Here is a 17,186-nt window from a genome sequence, read left to right as displayed (position 1 = left end):
AGGCGTGGGCCCTGGGGGGTGTGGAGAGCCTCGACGGGGGGTTGGGGGAGTGGGGGTGGGCAGCCGGCCTCCAGCGACAAAGCCCGTTCCATGTGGCATCGGGCACGTGGCTGCGTCTCCAGACCTCAGTCCCTCCTTCTGGACACGGGCAGAGTCCCAGGCTCAGTCCTGTCCCCTCCTGGAGATGGGGAGGTTCCCACGGGAGAATGGAGGTGCCAGAGGCTGGCCAGGGCAGGAACGGTCCGGGAAAAGCAGGCCGTGGGGGTGGGTGTGGGGCCTGGCGTCTTCTCGCTCCTGCGGCTCACCGGCACCCCCTCCGGACCCAGCATCCTGCAGCCTTCTCTGGGGCACTTCCACCTCCAGTCCCCCAGCTGGTGTGCTCGCACACGTCACCATCTATTGACGAGCAGGTCACAAGTGGCTGGGGGAAAGCCCATGCACAGTGGTCTGGGAGCAGCCTGGTGCCCTGGACCCCAGCCCCGCCCCTTCCCCAGTATTGGGTTTCCTTAGGACGAGGCCCCAGCTGCACACAGCTGGTGCAGGCTGGGGGGCCGGGAACCTGAGAAGGATGTGCCCCCAGAGCTACTGACGAGGGGCCTCGGGCTGGGCTGGCTGGGCCTCCCCCTTGTCCTCAACCCCCCAGCTGCCATCTGCCTCTGTCCCTCCTGGGGGAAGAGGAGGGGCCAGGCCACATTCCTCTGCAGGCAGCCCCTCCCTGCATCTGGCCTGCCCAAACCCCTTCCTTCCCTCACAGGCCCTGTACCTGCCGGGAGGGGTCCCTCCCCGTCCAGCATGCAGACAGGTCGCTGCCCTCCCCATGCCCCCGGTCTCCCTGTGAATTTCTGCCCCGTCTGTGTCCAGGGCACCCACAGTGTGCTGGCTCAGGCGGGCCCCCCCTCCACTCCTCACAGCCTCAGAGACCCTGGAATTGGGGAGCAGAGCGGGAGCAGGGGCCCAGGGGGAAGGCCAGCTGGGCAGCAGGGGCACAGGCGCCAAGACAAAGGACTGGGTCAGACGGGCATCCTGGGCCCCATCTGGCACCCTGAGTGGCAAAGAGGCCTTCCACGAAGAGGTACATGGACCAGATCCTTTCCCACGTGTCCTATGTGCGTCCTGAGCGGGATCATAGCAGGAAGAAGGGAGTCCGTGCGGTCGTTGGGTCAGAGTAAATGGGGGCAGGATGGCAGACCATGGGCTAGGGCCAGGAGACAGCAGGTCCCAGAGGCAGGCGCAGAAGCCTCAGCAGAAAGCCAAACTGCAGTGCCTTGTTCCCACTGACCCTTTGAGCACTCTGCACATCCCAGAGGAGCGGGTGCTGGGAGCCAGGTGCACAGGAGTTTGCTAGGCAGAGAAGGGTGCTTCTAAACTTCTGTATGCACCTGGTACTTCACTCACTCAGCCAACATCTACCAAGCACAACTCCGGGCACAGGGACAGACAGAGGTCCAGGCAGGACTACCCCTACCTCGTCACAAAGGAGGATTTTGGCTACTTGCTGTGACGCCCAGGGATGACTGGAGAGTGAAAACAAGGACTGAGCCACGCTGGGGCAAGGTTCCTCAAGGGGAAGCCGGCAGGCATGGGGGGAGGCTATGTGCAAAGGCCCTGTGGCCAGAAGGCTAGAGTGTATGAGGCCTAGATCAGCACCCAGCCTGGGGAGCTGAGCGTGGGTGGTGGCCTGCTGCATTTTGCAGGGGGCAATGCTCCCCGTCTGTCTGTGTGCATTCCCCCACTACCCCCCCCCACAACCAGGCATCCATTCTCAACAGCCCAGAGCCTGGAGTTGAGCCAGGACAGGGGGTTGGCAGTCAGGACTGATGCCGTTTCACACGCGGGGGTGCTGGGGGCTGTGAGGGCCGCGTTTGTGCAGGGAACGGGAGTGGGCACACAAGGACCCAGGGACACACAGTCACATACAAAGTCACACGATGGAGGCCCACAGGACAGGGACTCAGCAGAAACATGCAGACATAAGGCAGGCTGCGGGCCTCCCATGTCCCCTCTGCTGCATCCCCTCAGTGCACACCCCAGCCGCCACGCAGACCCCCTTCCCTCTTCACCCCTTTCTCTGGCTCTTAAGCAAAGCAGTTGCTCGAAACTAATTGAATTTTCCGCCTGGAAAGGGCCCGGGGAGGTAAGGAGGGTTGGGGGCTGGGAAGAAGCTTGTTAACAGGTCTGGCCCTCCCTGCCCCACCCCTGCTCCCACATCCCCCCTTCCCCTAGCCCCTCCCCTCCACTCTGGCTGCAAACAATGGACAGACAGACAGGACGCAGCCCCCACCCTGGGCACTGCCTGGCCTGTGCTCTAGTCCTGCCTGCCAGCCACGACCTCTAGAAGCCGGGCGTGACTCCCTGGGCCCCGGGGCCCGCCCCACCCCCACCTCAAGGAGAACTTGGACTGAGGTGGGGGATCTGAGCGTGAACCAGACCACGGATGCAGAGGCTGGCCTCTGGGATCCAGGACCCAGCCTGCTGCCCACATGGAAAGGCCACGGTTCGAGTGGGCCCCCGTGGTCGGCCGCAGGCAGGGCAGCCACGCAAGCGCTGGGCGCTGAGCGGGGCTGCTCTTTGTGGGGAGGAAGAAGGTGGTGAGGGTCCGCCACCGCCCCAGAGTTGACTCCCCACATGCTTCTCCTAGCCCAGCACCAGCATTTACAGTGTGAGGCGTGTGTATGTGTGTGCATGTGCATGTTTGCGGGTGTGACGGGCAGGGGACCTAGAAGAAGTGGCCCGGGAAACAGAGGGCCTGCGACCCTCCCTGCCTGCTCCCCCACCCAACCCCACCTGCCAGCCTCTCTCCTCTTCTGGACCCCCAGCCCCCTCCATGGTCCACACATGGAAAATGCCCCAAATGTGCAGGAGGCCCTCCCAGACCCCGATCACTGGCCTGTGGCCCCACCGGCTTCATAGGTGCAGGGGAGTGTGGGGGCCGCGGCAGCCTTGGGAGCAAGATGAGGGGCCCACACTGCTCCACTGGGAGCTGCAGGCGCAGGGGGCAGGACCCTGGGGGCTGTCCCGGGCACGGGAGAGCAGGTCACTCCCTTTCCTCATTAAACGCCGGCCCCCCTGGCCTCCCCGGGGTCTCAGGAGACGATGGAAAAGGGACCTCAAGCCCTGACGAGGGGCAGGGGACTGGGGAGGGCCAGAGCCCTTGGACTTCAGCCACTGCACGGAGCCGCGGGCCATCAGGGCCCGGAGCTGCTGGACAAGCGGGTGGGGACGGAAGCAGGAGATCCGCGCCCTCCTGACCGGCTGAGGCCCGGAGTCAGGCACACACACGGGGCTCGGGGTCAGCCGTCTTTCCTGCGTCTGGACTCCTTCTCCGGCTGTGCCTGCCACGCCGGTGAGGGCTACACTGGAGCCAGACCCCTCAGCGATGTGACCCCCACAGACTCGGTGTGCTCCCAGATGCAGGGGAGCCCGAGTCTGGGGGAGGCCGCGGGGGCGGGAGGCAGGGCCGTGGGCATTGCCGTGGCCCTGAAAGACACCTCCTGGACGCCTGCCCGGCCCACCCCGGCACCCAGGGACCTCTGGGATGCCCGCCTCCCTTCCGGGCCCTCCAGCAGCCCCGGCCCACAAGCCCGGCACACCCGTTCCTGCCTGCCGCTCACAGGCCACGTGCCGGCGGTGGGGGGGGTGGGGTGGGGGGGTGGCAGGAGGCGGCCTCTCGGGCCTGTGCCTCGGAAGGCCACGTGGAGAGTGGGCGGGGGATGGAGCTGGCCAGCGGCTACGGGGCGGGCTTCAGGCCCAGGTGACCACCATGGCCCTGCAGGGACCCGCACACATGAAGAATCTGTCTCTACCAAGTCCTCACACCCCGTCACACACACACACACACACACACACACACACACACCTGTCCATATACACACCCCACCTGTCCACAGACATTCACACCTGTCCACAGACACATACACCCCACCCATGTGCTCAGGACTTCGGGATGCTGGCTGAGTCATGGGTCCTGATCACAGCGCGTCCTGGTCTTGGACCCCAGGGGGCCACCCCTCAACACCTAGGCAGGCAGAGGAAGGAATGCAGATTCTGGGGGTTACCCACGGGGGTCACGGCCTGCCCTGAGGTCACTCCCACTGGCCACGAGGATCCCATCCTGGAGAAGAGGTCCTTGAGACCATGGTGGGGGGTGGGGCACAAGGGCAGAATCCTGGGCTGTCACACTACATGGCAGGGGCTCTGTGTCTCTGAGGTCAGAGAGGGAGGGTGTGGTCAGAGAGGGAGTGGAGGGAGCCAGAGAGGAAGCGACAGAGGCAGCGAGACAGACAGTGAGGGATGGAGACAGTGAGACACAGGGACAGTGAGAGACAGAGACAGAGATAGTGAGAGAGATAGCAAGACATAGATACAGAGAGATATGGAGACAGTGAGACAGTGAGACACAGACACAGTGAGACACAGAGAGGGTCCCAGCCTCTGGTTTGGGGTCCCCTTGAGGGGCCAGGGAGCCTGGCGTCCCCTTGCTCATCCCACTGGGGAGATAAGGGGAATGAGGCCGTGACAAGCGTGGTCGTCTTGGCAGCTGAGGCTAGATTGTCCTCTTGGGGGCATTTTTTCCTCATCGAATCATCCTGGGCTTGGTCCAGGGCCCTCTCCCCAAGCCCTGGGTGACTGACATTCCCCCACAAGACACCCTGAAGCCAGCGAGGGGTCTGCGGGGGCCTTTCCCACAGCTTCCCCTGGGACCCAAGGCTTGCCCCTGCACTAAACTCCAGAGGGGCAGAGAAGAAGTGCGTGGGGTCAGCGGGGCCCCCCCGGCCCTGCGGCCCCGCGACCGTCTGTCCACTAGGGCAGCGGCTCCCTCCACAGCCCTTGGGGCCGACGCCGGGTCTGAGCCCACGGAGCAGATGCCCCCAGCTCCACGGGGCGGGGGCCAGAGACCAGGAGGGTGAGCTGTGCCCCTCTGGACTCAGGGAGCCCTTCTCTGGACAGAGGAAGCTGCTTGTCTTTGGGGGCTGGTGACAGCTGCGGGTTTCAGGAAGGAGCTGGGAGGAAGAGGAAGACTGGCAGACTGAGCCTGGCAGAGTGGAAGGGCTCGGGGCCCCAGCCTGTGACCCCCACGCCCGCCGTGACTCTCTGGTGCTTCTCTGCTGCGTCCTGCCCTCTATGGACCGATGTGGACGCATGACTGGAAGAATGGCTGCCCCAGCAGACAGGCGGGGGATGGAAAGATAACCCCTAGCTGGCCTGCTGACCGGACAGGCGGGCAAATAAAGTACAGGACGGTCAGCGGTCAGAGAAACACGTGAGCAGACGGACAGACAACACGGAAGGACGACGTGGCAGGCGGAACAGAGCCCTCCCAAAGACGTCCGGGGCCTCTTGCCTGGGACCTGTGACGATGTCCCCTTTCACGGTCAAAGGGGCGTTGAGGATGTGGTTCGGCGAAGCCAGAGAAGGAGGGGGTATCCAGGGTCCCGTGGGTGTCCCCCAGTGCAGTCACAGGGGTCTTTGGCACCCGGGTCAGGAGACAGGTGGGGCCGGCCACGGACACTGTGGGGGGTGTTCTTGTGGCCTTGGAACCTGTGGCCGACCCTCAGCCGAGGACGCAGACGGCTTCCAGAAGCTGGAGAAAGCAGAGCCTCAGGAGGAATATGAACCTGCCCATGCCTTGATCTTGATTTTAGCCTGTCGGCCCCGCCCGGCAACCCAGACCAGAAGACGGGACGCATTCGCCAGGCTCTCGCACAGCGGTGGTGACAGGATGGCAGATCTGAGGACGGGGCTCCTGCCTGAGACCTATACTCTCACCCCGGTGCTGGAGGCTGTGGGGGAAGGCCCCCCGGCTGGACAGGAGTCCAGACACCCCAGCGTCCGAGATCACTATAAGCCCTTGTACCTGTGAGATGCATGGCCCAGAACAGAGCTTCAGAACGGAGAGGGACAGAGGTATCCAGAGGCACCCAGAGGCGGTCTGTCGGGCACACCAGGTGGCCCTTGTGAGGACGGTGGTTGGGGGTGTTGAGGGCAGGTGCCTGAAGGGAGCCCTCACCCTCTTCCCGCTGGGATCCTAATCCAACCAGTGCCTCTGCACCTGGGAAGGTGACCTGGCAGGCGGGGAAGCTGGAGCCTCCACCGCCCCGGCCAGCTGAGCCAACGCCACAGACCCCACGAGCCTTCCTCGGCCACCTGCACACGAACACCCTCACCCACACATCCACGTGGATGCCACGCAGGGGAGGGGCTCTGCCTCCAACCTCTGACCTTGGCCAAGTCCCTGGCCCTCCCCGGGCCTCTGTCTCCCCATCTGTGGGCTGGGAAGCTTGGGGCTTTGGAGAGCCATCATGGGTGTGGGGCGGAGGGGACGGCAGAGGGGGCCAGGGGTCATGGGGAAGGGGAGCTGAGGCCAGGCCTGGGGTGCGGCGGGGGAGCGTCCGTCCTGGCCCTCACTCATGTTTCTGACCCCCGGGCTTCCTCCCCCGCACCCCTCTGGGGAGGGACCATAATTAACTTCTTCCTGTTCAGATCAGGAGTCCATTTCCAAAAACATATTTCGAAGGATTATTTTGCAAAGGAAATGTTTTTGAAAGAATGCCGTGTCCGTCCCAGCCCAGGGAAGTGGCAGAAGTAGTCAGAGCACAGAGGGGAGCAGGGGTGGGAGTGACCCGGGTGGCCCCCGGTGGCTGCAGTGAGCTGGTAAGCTGGCCCTGAGCCTGTCTGGGGTGGGGAGGCCAAGGCCATGGTGGGAGGAGGGTCTCCACTTCCTCCCGCCCACTCTTTGCACTCTGCCTGCCCCAGCCGCCCCCAACTGCTGAGCCGTGGTTTGAGGGGGGAATCTTGGGGATCAGCTCCCCTTGAAAATTCTCCTGCTCCCTGCTGGCCATGCACCCTGGCTTCCCTCTCCACTGGGTCCTCTCCTCACCCCCCCCTCCCCGCCAAGGCACCACAGGCTCTGTCCGGTCACCCTGACCGGCCCCCAGGACAGCTCCCTGTTCCCCGGGGTGGGTGTCCTCCCGTGAGGTGCGAGGCTGCTGTCAGCCCAGCCTGTCCTCCTACATTTCACGGCTCCCTGGGGCACCCTACGGGCACCCCCTTCTTGACCTTGGCCCTCACTTGAATGTCCCATGGAAGGCCCTTCCTCACCACAGGAGCTCACATGCAAGTGGTTTTTCTTTGCTTTTATTTTCTATCCTGAGAAACATGATGCCAAGTTTCCACCATTGCCTGCTGGGGGGCGGGGATGGTGTGGGGGGTGGGGAACGGCCACGGGCCACCGAGCAGCCAGCCGGGTCTTCAGTAGGAAGCGCCTCTCTTTGCTGGGAGGGGTTGTGGACTGGGGGCTCCCCAGACACCGCAGAGTCTTGGTGCTGACCATACAGACTCCGGACCAATCTGGGCTGCCCACCTCCCCTCTGCCCACCTGGCCTGTCTTCCCTCGGCCTGTTCCCCGTGTCCACCATGGTCTCCCAGCCCCCAGCACACGGCGAGCGTTCTGGAGGGAACTGATGAATGCATGGGTGGATCACGGGGATCTGGCTGGGGGACTTGTAGGGAAGACCCTTTTCATCTCAAAAGACCAACCCTCAGTTTCTTGTCCCAAAATCCCACGCTGGGCCCTGGGCGGCCCCTTCCTGCCTCAGTTTCCCCTCCCAAACCCGCCTCTGCAGGGGGCCAGCCCAGCACAGCGCTCCTCAGGCTGGGGAAATTCCATAGGCTTGGCCACCGCACGCTGCGCTGTTTGAAGACAGTCCCAGCCCCCTGGGGACCCAGTGCTGGGGGAGAACATTCTGTCAGCCTGTCGGCCAGCTGGGAGGACAGCGACCAAGCGCGTGAAGGCTACCGAGGGAAAGGCGCCTGGCTAGCCGTGTCCTCGCCTGCTGCTCATGCACTGGGGTCCCCGGACATGTGCTCAGCCTCTCTGCACCCTGTTTCCCACCTGGGAAAAAGTGGGGGAGGGGGGCGAGGAGATAAGCCCTGTAGACGTCTGAGTCCTGCGGGGCCCAACCTGGTCTCAGGGCGCGAGTGCCTGGCCCTGATCCTCTACCCAGCCCCCACCGTCTGCAGCGCCATCCACCCACCCGACGCCAACTCCTGGGTGCAGCTCCTCTGTACTCTGGAGGCCTGCTGGCCTGGGGGCATTGACAGGGGCTCCCTGCCCCCCCGACCACCCGCTGCTCTCCCTCTGTTTCCCTCTCCCCATCCCCTGCATCCTCATTCCCAGCCCCCAGCCCGCGGGGGCTCAGTGGTGCTCATAGTCCAGGGTTCCGGCACTCCGCCCCTCTGCAGATGTCCTGGAACTGGTGTGAGGTTATTTCGGGAGCTGGCGGCTCCCCTGGGCCTTTCCCGAGAGTCTTGGCGGGAGCGTTGGAAGCCAACGGGGGTCAGCCTGAGCGGGAGGGGGAGGTGGCAGCGGGCCCGGACTGGGCTGTGAGGACACAGCACAGGGCAACGACATCCTGGTGTCTAGTGGGAAGGGGGAGGCAGCGGTCGCAGGCTCCTTGGCTATGCTGGGCCTGAGCTGTCCCGAGAGGGTTCTAGAGCGGGGACAGACCCAGACCAGCTCATTCCCCACCAGCTGGCCTGGCCCTGGGGGATGGGGGAGTGGGACACTGGAGTCTCTCCGTGTGGCCCCAGCCTGTCAGTCTCACAGATGTGGCCTCCGCTCACCTTCACGACCTCACATCATACTACCCCTGCCCCACATTCCCACACTCCAGAAACGCAGCCACTGGCCGCGTGCACCTCAGGACCTTTGCACCTACTATTCCTTCTGTCTGCTTCTTCTTCCCAGGTCTCCTGGACTGCGACCTTCTCAGCACAAGGTCTCAGGGGTCACCTCCCCTGAGAGCCCCCTCTCAACTCTGGCCCCAATGCTCCCACCCCTCCCTCCTACCCTCTCCATTCTGCACTGTTCCATAGACGCGAAATGCAAGCCACAGAACTAATTTGACATTTTCTCGTGGCCATGTTAAAAAAAAAAAGCTTAAAAGGGTCACCTGGGTGGCTCAGTCGGTTAAGTGTCCAACTCGGGTCTTGGCCAGCTTGTTCTCAGCTCAGGTCTTGATCTCAGGGTCATGAGTTCAAGCCCCATGTGGGGTTCTGTGCTGGGTGTAGAGCCTACCTAAAAAAAAAAAAAAAAAAGAAGAAGAAGTTTTAAAAACAGGTGGAATTAATTTTAATAATATATTTTATTTAACCCACTATATCCAAAAATAATTTCATTTAACACGTAATCAATATTAAATATTATTAATGAGATTTTTTTTTTTTTTTTTTACACCGAGTCTTGTAAAACCCATTTCAGCAGCTCCGTGGGTATGTGTGGTTGGTACCTACCAAAACGGACTGCCCAGCTCTCTAGTTCCCTTTCTTCCTAGCCCACACACATCTAGAATGTTCTGTGACCTTGAGCTATTTATCATTCATCTGTCCTGCTGCAACACACTCCGTCTTGCCCCCACAAGGCTGTGTAGTGAATGGGAGTCTGTGCCATTTGCGCCCCTTCCCTGCGTGCCTCGCCCCCCACCCCGGGAGGGGCCACACCTCCAGGTCACATAGCCGCCCTGTCTACACAGTGGGGGCTTGAACCTACATCTGGTGTCCCAGACCCTGGCCTGCTACCAGGGGAGAGCCCTGGGATCCCCGAGGCTCCAGTATTCTACCTTTAAGCCACCACAGCCCGGCTCCAGGATCCCCACCCAGCTGCTTTCTGGTCTAATCGGATTCCCGGCTCTCCCTTCCTCGAGTCCCGGCTGTTGCTGCATGTTTATAACCCTGGAGCCCAGCGCCCATCTGGAGAAATCATCACAGGCCCCCTCCAGTCCAGATGTCTACCCCCACCCTGCCCTGCACAGCTGGCCCCCAGCCCTGCAAGGGCCTCCCATGGCCTCCCGTGCCTGGCCCAGGGTGCCAGCCCTTTGGGTGGCTGGTGCAGGCTAGTTGAGCTCCCTCAGAGATGGCTGCCATCCTGGTTCGCTCACTGCCAGTGTCCCCCGAGAGGATCCCCTAGCGCCAGCCAGGCCCCAACCTCCCCTGGCCAGGGCAGCCTTTCTTCTGTCCCCTGGCCGAGCATCTGGCCCATGCCCACAATCCCGCAACCCCAGAAGGAGACACTGGGGCCCAGAAAGGGGCCTGTAAGAAGCAGATGGGTCTGCTCTGATTTGTAGGGGATAGAGGGAAAGGTGCAGAGTAGAAGGGGCAGCCCTGTGGTCCCTGCAGGGGGGAGGCCGGCCATGTCTGCTGAGTATCCTTCAGCCGCTGCTGGCCAGCCCATGCCAGCAAGGGGGTGGCGTCAGAACAGGCAGTGGCTGCCTGTCCTTGGCTCCAGCAAAGCCTTATCAGCCCTCAAATGCCCCCAAGCGAGCAGATTCTCTGGGTGATAAGAGACTCAAGGGCGGGAAGCAGGAGACACCCAGACAATGGCCAGGCACTGGGTGGGTGGCCTGGCCAGGAAAAATGCCGGGCCAAATTAGGGAAAGGGAAGGTGGCGCCTGGCAGAGGAGGCTGGAAGGGCTGGACCCCAGCCAGACAGCAAAGACGGGGTGGCAACATGCTTTCCCCAGCCCCATCCCAGCCCCTCACACTCCCATAGGTCGGCCCTCCCCAGGGCCTTTGCATATGCTCCCCCATCCTTGGTGAGCCCTTCCTCTTCTGGGCTCAGCTCAAAGTCACCTCCTCCAGGAAGTCTCCCTGACCTGCTGGTATCAGGCCAGGCCCCCCTGGACACAATTGTCCCTCCCCAGGTTTCCCTTCAGAAACTGATAACTGGATAACGTAAGACTGGATTAGTCATTTAATGCCTGCCCCTTCCTCAGTCACTGGAAGCTCTGTGAGGGCGGGGACCATGGCTGCCTGTCTGTCTGTGAAACTGCTCAGGGCCTTCCATATCACAGGTGCACAAGAAACGTGTTCTGAGCAAGTGAATGAGTGAGAGGTTGCTTCCCTCTCCCAGCGAGGGACATGTGTGGCAGGCACCGCACTGGGCACACTGTAGAAGTAACCCACCATAGCCATGATGAGCTGAGCTCCCCGATCACCCCCACATCTTCCTCCCCTGGGCCTGGGAGCCTCCGTCCACACGGAGCGAGAGAAGGGCTGCCATGGGTCGGGCTCAGACCTGCCTCCTTCCTACTGACCCCGGAGGGTACCAGGCAGCTCCTGGTACACAGCAGGGCCTCCATGAATGGCCTGGGGTACAGCGGCTGCTGCCCTGAGTGAGCGAATGATTCACAGGAGGGAGAGCAAGGAGGGCTTTATGAGAGAGGGGGCTAAGCTGTGAGCAGGTGGGACTTGGGGCGGGTGTTGGCTGGGCATAGCTGGCAGGGGGCTCCAGAGGGACACAGAGGCCCTCCATGGGGCTTCTGGGTCTCGGTTTCCCCATCTGGGCAGTGGTGGCCCGCAGCCTCCTGACTGGCAGCACGCTACATACTGGACTGGGTCTCCCTGCGGCCCCAGAATGCACACTCGCGTCACAGCCCCAGCAGAGAGGAGAACCAGCTGCTACGTGCCAAAGGCCACCAAGGGCCCAGCCAGGGGGACAGCCAGCCTCAGGCCACGTGTCCCAGTCCCAGCGCTGCCCCTTGCCAGGTCGGGGTGGAGACTGTCTGCGCTGACCTTGCCATCAGCAAGCGGTTCCAGATGCGGGTGGGGGACGGTGTGGGGGTCGTGGGAGGGCTGGCTCGAGATCCCAGTGACCTGGAATCGCCCACGGCTGGGCCGGGCTGGGTGCCCACACTGAGAGGAGCAGCAGACTGGGCACCCGTGTTCTCACGCCACCACCCTCCCCGAGGGACTCTGGGGGCTTCTTCCAGTCTGAGCCAGCCGGGCACTGACCGGCTCCAGCGCGCCCACGGAAGGTGGGCTGCCCTCCAGAGGTGAGGTCATGGATCGCTGAAAACTGTCCCGAAGGTGTGTCAGATCCTTCCCAAGCGATCCCCCCAGTGCTAGCTAGGCCTGAGACCTCACCCTCCGGCACCCTTCTAAGTCCTTATTCTTCAAGGCCTGCTTGAGGCGCCACCCCCTCCAGGAAGCCAGCCCAGACAACGCCCCATCCCACTGGATGCGGTGCTGAGTCCTGGTGAAGAGCCTGGGCCTCCTCTGAGCGCGTGAAGGTCCAGAGCCCAGGGCAAAACCGCACATCTGGGAGGGGGGTGGGGGAAGCACCTGGACTGCCAGGTCTGTTTGCTCCCAGGGCCCAGCGCTGCCTGGCCAGCAACTTGGGGGGGGGGTGCACTGTCCATAGCTGCCCCGACCCCCGGGGCCAGACTGTGGCCCCACCTGAACTCCATGACATTGGGGGTTGCCTACAGGGCTGGGCCAACCACATGGAGCCTCTATGTCCCTCTTTCCATTCCCTGGCCCTACTCGGGCCTCTCGGGTTGCAGACACGGGGAGCTTAGACTGCTTCTGGCTCCCGCCCCTCGTGGGAGAGGTTCCAAAGCCCAGGCCGGGCGAGACCACAGCCTGGCCATGTGTCTGCTCACATCAGGAACAAGTGCCACGGTGTGCGTGGAGGCCCAGGGCCTGCTTCGTGTAGGTAGGCCTACTGGAGGTCTCCAGGCTGGCCATGGACCCACCAGGCTCTCAGCCCTGCGCCCTCGAGGCCTCCTGGCTTCCTGCAAATCCCCAATGCTCAAAAGGGGAGGCTCAGGGAGACTCAGGGAGCAGCGGGCCTGTCCAGGCAGGGGTTCCTGAGGCTTCCTCACCCCAGACCAGTGCTCTTGTCCAGGCAGAGAACTCAGGCCTTCTGTCCAGGGAATCTGGGGGACAGGCCCCACTCGCAGGTCGCCTAATGCCTGGCTAGGGCTTTAGACAGCTGACTCCCAAGGTTCCTCCATCAGTGCCCCTGCTGATCCCAAAGTAAGGTGACAATGGCCCCAGCTTCCTGTGTGCAGCTAGGGCTGTGGCTGCCTGGGCCGCCCTCTCCCTTTGAGGGGACAGGCACAGGGGGAAGAGGTCAGAGCAAGACTGCTGAGCCCAGGGCACAGCTGGGAAGACTGAGGCCCAGAGGCTACTAGCTCAAGCCTTCTCTGGACCCCTGACTGCCCAGTCCCAACACTCTAGGGACAGGGGACAGGACACAGGACGCGGAGGTGGAGAGGCACCGATAGGCTTCACCCTCCTGCTGGCCAGCTGTGGCAGGGCCTCCCTTCTCCGTGGTCCTCACGGGGAGGCAGTTGTGAGGGGTCTGCGGCCTGTGAACCCTAGGACAGCCAGGCTGGGCTGGGACAGGGCTCTGCAAGGTGGGAGTCAGGACAGCACCCCCCACCCCACCTCCCAACCCCCCCCCCCCCACTGCTCAGTGCTGCCCCTGCAGCCTGGCCTGGGTGCAGCACAGTGCCCTGCCCCGCCAACGGTCCATCCTGGCCATCTCAGCTTCCAGTCCGGCCTTAGCATCCTTCCCTCGTCAAGACTGGCCTGCACACAGGGGAGGCTGAGGGTAACAAGGGGGTGACAGCCAGCCAGGTTATCCCCGGGTCTTGAGGTGTGCCCATCCCCCGGAGATGCACTGGGCAGGGAAACTGCATGGGATCCCACACTCACCACACACCCACACTCCCTACACACACACACCCACACACACACTCACCGCATGTAGCAGCCCCAGCGCTCCTCGGGCCCAGCCTGGCTCCCCTTAAGGCCCGCTCCCTGGAAAGTCCAGCCAGGTGGCCCCCCAGCCACCCCGAAAGCCTGGGGAGACCCTGACCCCTCCCCCTACACACTCTCTGGGGGCCCCGGCCTGGCCTCCTCCCCAGCTCAGCTGAGAGGGGCTGAGGCTCCAAGCCAGCAGGGGCGTTGGGGTATGGGAAAGGCCCTCCCCCACTCCATCAGCCAGAGCCCAGGAATGCGCTGACCACAGCCCCAGCCTAATCCCGGCACAGTGCCCCACGGGGCCAGCTGAGCTGGCTGGAGCAGGGCAGCCGGGGAGGCTGGGCTGGGAGGGACATAGGCCGGGCCCCCAGAAGGCCCAGGCAGGGTTGGTAGGCCTGCCGTTCCCCCACCTCCTCTCACTTGAGCAGTGATGAGGGTTTGGGTCCCTGGGGCCCGGAGGAAGCTGCTCGGTGTGGGAAGCAGACGTGCTTTCCTAGGACCCTAGTAAGTGAAGTGGGGGTGGGGAGGGGCCCAGGGCCTGCCACCCTGCTTCTGGCGCTTGAATAGCGTATGTGTTGATAAGGTGGGGGGAGAGGGCTGGGGCCAGGGAGGGGCCGGTCAGTCGGCCCGCTGTCCCAGGGGTGGGGCTCCCGTGTCCTGCCCCGCTTTCCCTGCCCACCTGCCTATAAGTCTGGGCTCAGGCTCCACGCCCGCAAGAGCAGTCAAGCGAGATGGCGCTGCAGGTAGGTGACAAGGGTGCAGGGCCAGCCGGGGCCCCCCCGCACCCAGGTGCCCCTTCCCCAGGCCTGCAGGATGAGGGGGTGTGGCGTGGAGGACCCCTACCACCCTGCCGTGAAGGGAACGCTGGGCCAGGGTCCCGGGGAAGAGTCCGTGCTGGGGGTGAGGCGGGCTGGGGCCTCCTGGACAGGTGGGGGACACTCTGCCCCCCCTTTTGCATGCAGTTCGAAGCCTTCTGTGCAGGGGGCCTGGCCCCTGGCTGGAGCCTGCTGGTCCAGGGACACTCTGACTCTGGAGAGGACAAGTAAGGGTCACCGCCCTCCCCAAGGAAGCCCCTCTCAGCCTTGGGTGGGGTGACTCCCCAGCTACCTGCTGTCCCACGACTCCCATGATGCGCCCCCCCCAGGTTTGAGATCAACTTCCTGTCCGAGGCGGGGGAGATTGCCTTCCACGTCAAGCCCCGGTTCTCCAGCGCCACCGTGGTGGGCAACACGTTCCAGGGGGGCCGCTGGGGCCAGGAGGAGGTGTCCAGCGTCTTCCCGCTGGTGCTGGGGGAGCCCTTTGAGGTGATGAGGGCAGCAGAGGGGAGGCCCGTGGGGGGCAGGGGGAGGCCCGAGGGGGCCGGGAGGCCATCCGGGCTATCCTGCTGCTGCTTGACAGGAAGGACGCTGTGTCCCCATGTTCTGCGGAGGATTCTGGGTAAAGACCAGGGGAGTCTTGCAGCTGGGTGCCCCCCTCAGAGAAGGAAGGGACGTCCATCTGGCGGGGGTGCAGGTCTCCCAATCGGGGGGCTGCACGATGGGGGATTCCACGTGCTGAGGGGCCCTGGGCTCCTTGACGGGCCGTGGGTTACCAGCTTCCTGTCCCCAGATGGAGGTCAGCTCAGACGCGGAGCACTTCCACGTCCACGCCCAGGAGCACAAGGTGCTACAGTTCGCACACCGCCACAGGCCGCTGGCGGCCATCACCCGGGTGCAGGTGCTCAGTGACCACCGCCTGGCCCAGGTGGAGCTGGCCAGAAGGGACCTGAGCTGGTGGTAACGTACCTGCCCCCCCCCAACTGCCCAGCTCTGTCCCCTGCAGCACCCGGGACCCGACAGGCCCCAGCAGCCTGGGAGGGGGCCTGAGGGAGCAGGGAACATGTCCCACCCTTGAGGCTGTGCTGGGGTCTGGGCTGGGCTGGGGCTGAGGCAGGTGTCTTGGCTGCTTGCAGGGACGGGGGCCACTGAGCTGTGCCCGAAGTCCCGGGAGGGAGCCTCAGTCAGCAACTGTCCCTTGTCCGGTGGAGCCCACGCTGGGGGAGCTGAAGGGAGTGGTGTGTGGTTCGGCCCCTCCCATTCTAGCTCCGCCTTCAATAAAGTTTGAGCAGGCTGCAGGGGCTCCGCTGCTCTGGGGGGGTTGGAGGGGGTGTGAGGTGGGGTGATGGACGCAGCCCTAGAGTCTCCCCACCAGAGATGGGGGTGGGGTCTTCCCCGAGACCCGTGTGTCCTGGGGATGGTCTGACCCCTCACCTCTTCCTCTCAGTCCCTGGAAGGGGAGTGGTGTCAGATGACATCGGATGATGGGGGGCTCCTGGCCAGCTGCCCTTGCGAGACCCCTGGGCACACCCCCTCTGGCTCAGCTCATGGGGGAGCATCCTGCCTAGTCCAGGACCATCTGCTGGGAGGTCCCGAAGCCTCCTCGCCCTGCTTCCTGTTGGGTGGAAGGAAGGAGTCTTTCCTGTTTCTCCTTGTCCCACCTGGAAATGAGACGTGCTCCCATGGAAGCGAGACGTGTTCCCAGCCCTGCTGTGTGTGTGCGCGTGCGCGCGGGTGCACGTGTGCGTGTGTGCGTGTGCGTGTGTGTGAGGGGTGGGGGCAGGGTGGGCGTAGAGGAAGGGAGGGAGCCCTGGCAATCTCGTCCGGGGCAGCCGCCCAGTGCTGCCGTCAATCCCAGCGATTCCCCATCCGTCATTGGTCTGTCCATCTTTCTACCTACCCATCACCTGCCCCTCGCTCTGCCCTGATGGAAGTGCTGATGTCACAGCCCAGGATGAGGTTCCCTGAGGGTGTAGCCTGAAAGAGGTTGTAGCCTAAACGAGGGAGCTCCTTAATGGAAGAGGCAGGTTGTGTAGCAGACAGCAGAGCTGCTGTCTGGGAGCAGGGAAGGCCCTGGACTCTGGAGCCTGCAGCCCGGGTCCCACTTCCAGCCCTGCCTTCCTGCGGTCTGACCTTGGCCGAGTTCCGGGGACAAGCGGAGCCCTCAGCCCAGGAGTGGGTCTGGGCAAAGCCCTGGAGGGCTGGCTGCAGATGTCACCTGCTGCGCAGTTCCAGACACAACATGCATCTGGCCTTCTGAGGCTTTACAGACCGGGAAACTGAGGCTAGGGTGCAGGAGACAGCCGCGGGGTGGGGCCCGCCTGCCTCCTGAGCCCAGGGGCCATCTCAGCACCCCCACCCCCAGGTGAGACAATGGTGGCCCCAGACTCCAGCAGTGCGGCTTCCTTCCTGTCTCCGTGCACTTCCCTGCTGGTGTCCACAGCCCAGCTGGCCCAGGAGCCCCTTCCCGCCCTGCCCCCGCCTCCTGTGTCCACGATGGGGAGGTTGGGGGCTGGCAGGCAAGCCTGTACCCTGGGCAGACCTGCGGTGGCAGGAAGGAGGTCGCCCACACCGCATGGCTCAGGGGGCGCCCTGGCCTGAGTCTGTGATCTGGCCAGGCTGCTTTTGCTCTCGGGGACCCTGAGGCCAGCGATGGAGGCATCCCTGCTTGGGGTGCCAGGCCCCTGCTGCTCTGTGACCTGAGCTGGTGGCTTACGCTCCCTGGGCCTCAGTTTCCCTACACACCAAAAGCTCCCATCACGGTGAAGTCGGTCTCCCCAACAGCCATGCAAGGTGGGAGGGCAAACTAGTAAAATGAGGTGCCAG

The 17,186-nt window shown here is 63.7% G+C and overlaps 1 protein-coding gene across 1 annotated transcript; it reads left to right on the top strand.

Annotated features, from left to right (window-relative positions):
- Positions 1-14,501: 14,501 nt before the first annotated feature.
- Positions 14,502-15,324, top strand: GRIFIN (galectin-related inter-fiber protein). The gene is made up of 3 exons (XM_044233980.1): positions 14,502-14,587; positions 14,690-14,849; positions 15,154-15,324. Exons 1-3 carry the CDS (start codon positions 14,502-14,504, stop codon positions 15,322-15,324), a joined length of 417 nt encoding a protein of 138 aa, XP_044089915.1.
- The last annotated feature ends 1,862 nt before the right edge of the window (positions 15,325-17,186 follow it).

The sequence above is a fragment of the Neovison vison genome, chromosome 14, assembly GCF_020171115.1.
Source record: "Neovison vison isolate M4711 chromosome 14, ASM_NN_V1, whole genome shotgun sequence".
NCBI lineage: Eukaryota > Metazoa > Chordata > Mammalia > Carnivora > Mustelidae > Neogale > Neogale vison.
This window is presented reverse-complemented; position numbering and strand designations above follow the sequence as displayed.

Coding starts and splice junctions, on each gene's coding strand:
- GRIFIN (XM_044233980.1), top strand. CDS start 14,502: ATGCAGTTCGAAGCCTTCTGTGCAGGGGGCCTGGCCCCTGGCTGGAGC. Junction 14,588..14,689: donor TCTGACTCTGGAGAGGACAA/GTAAGGGTCACC, acceptor CGCCCCCCCCAG/GTTTGAGATCAACTTCCTGT. Junction 14,850..15,153: donor TGCTGGGGGAGCCCTTTGAG/GTGATGAGGGCA, acceptor TCCTGTCCCCAG/ATGGAGGTCAGCTCAGACGC.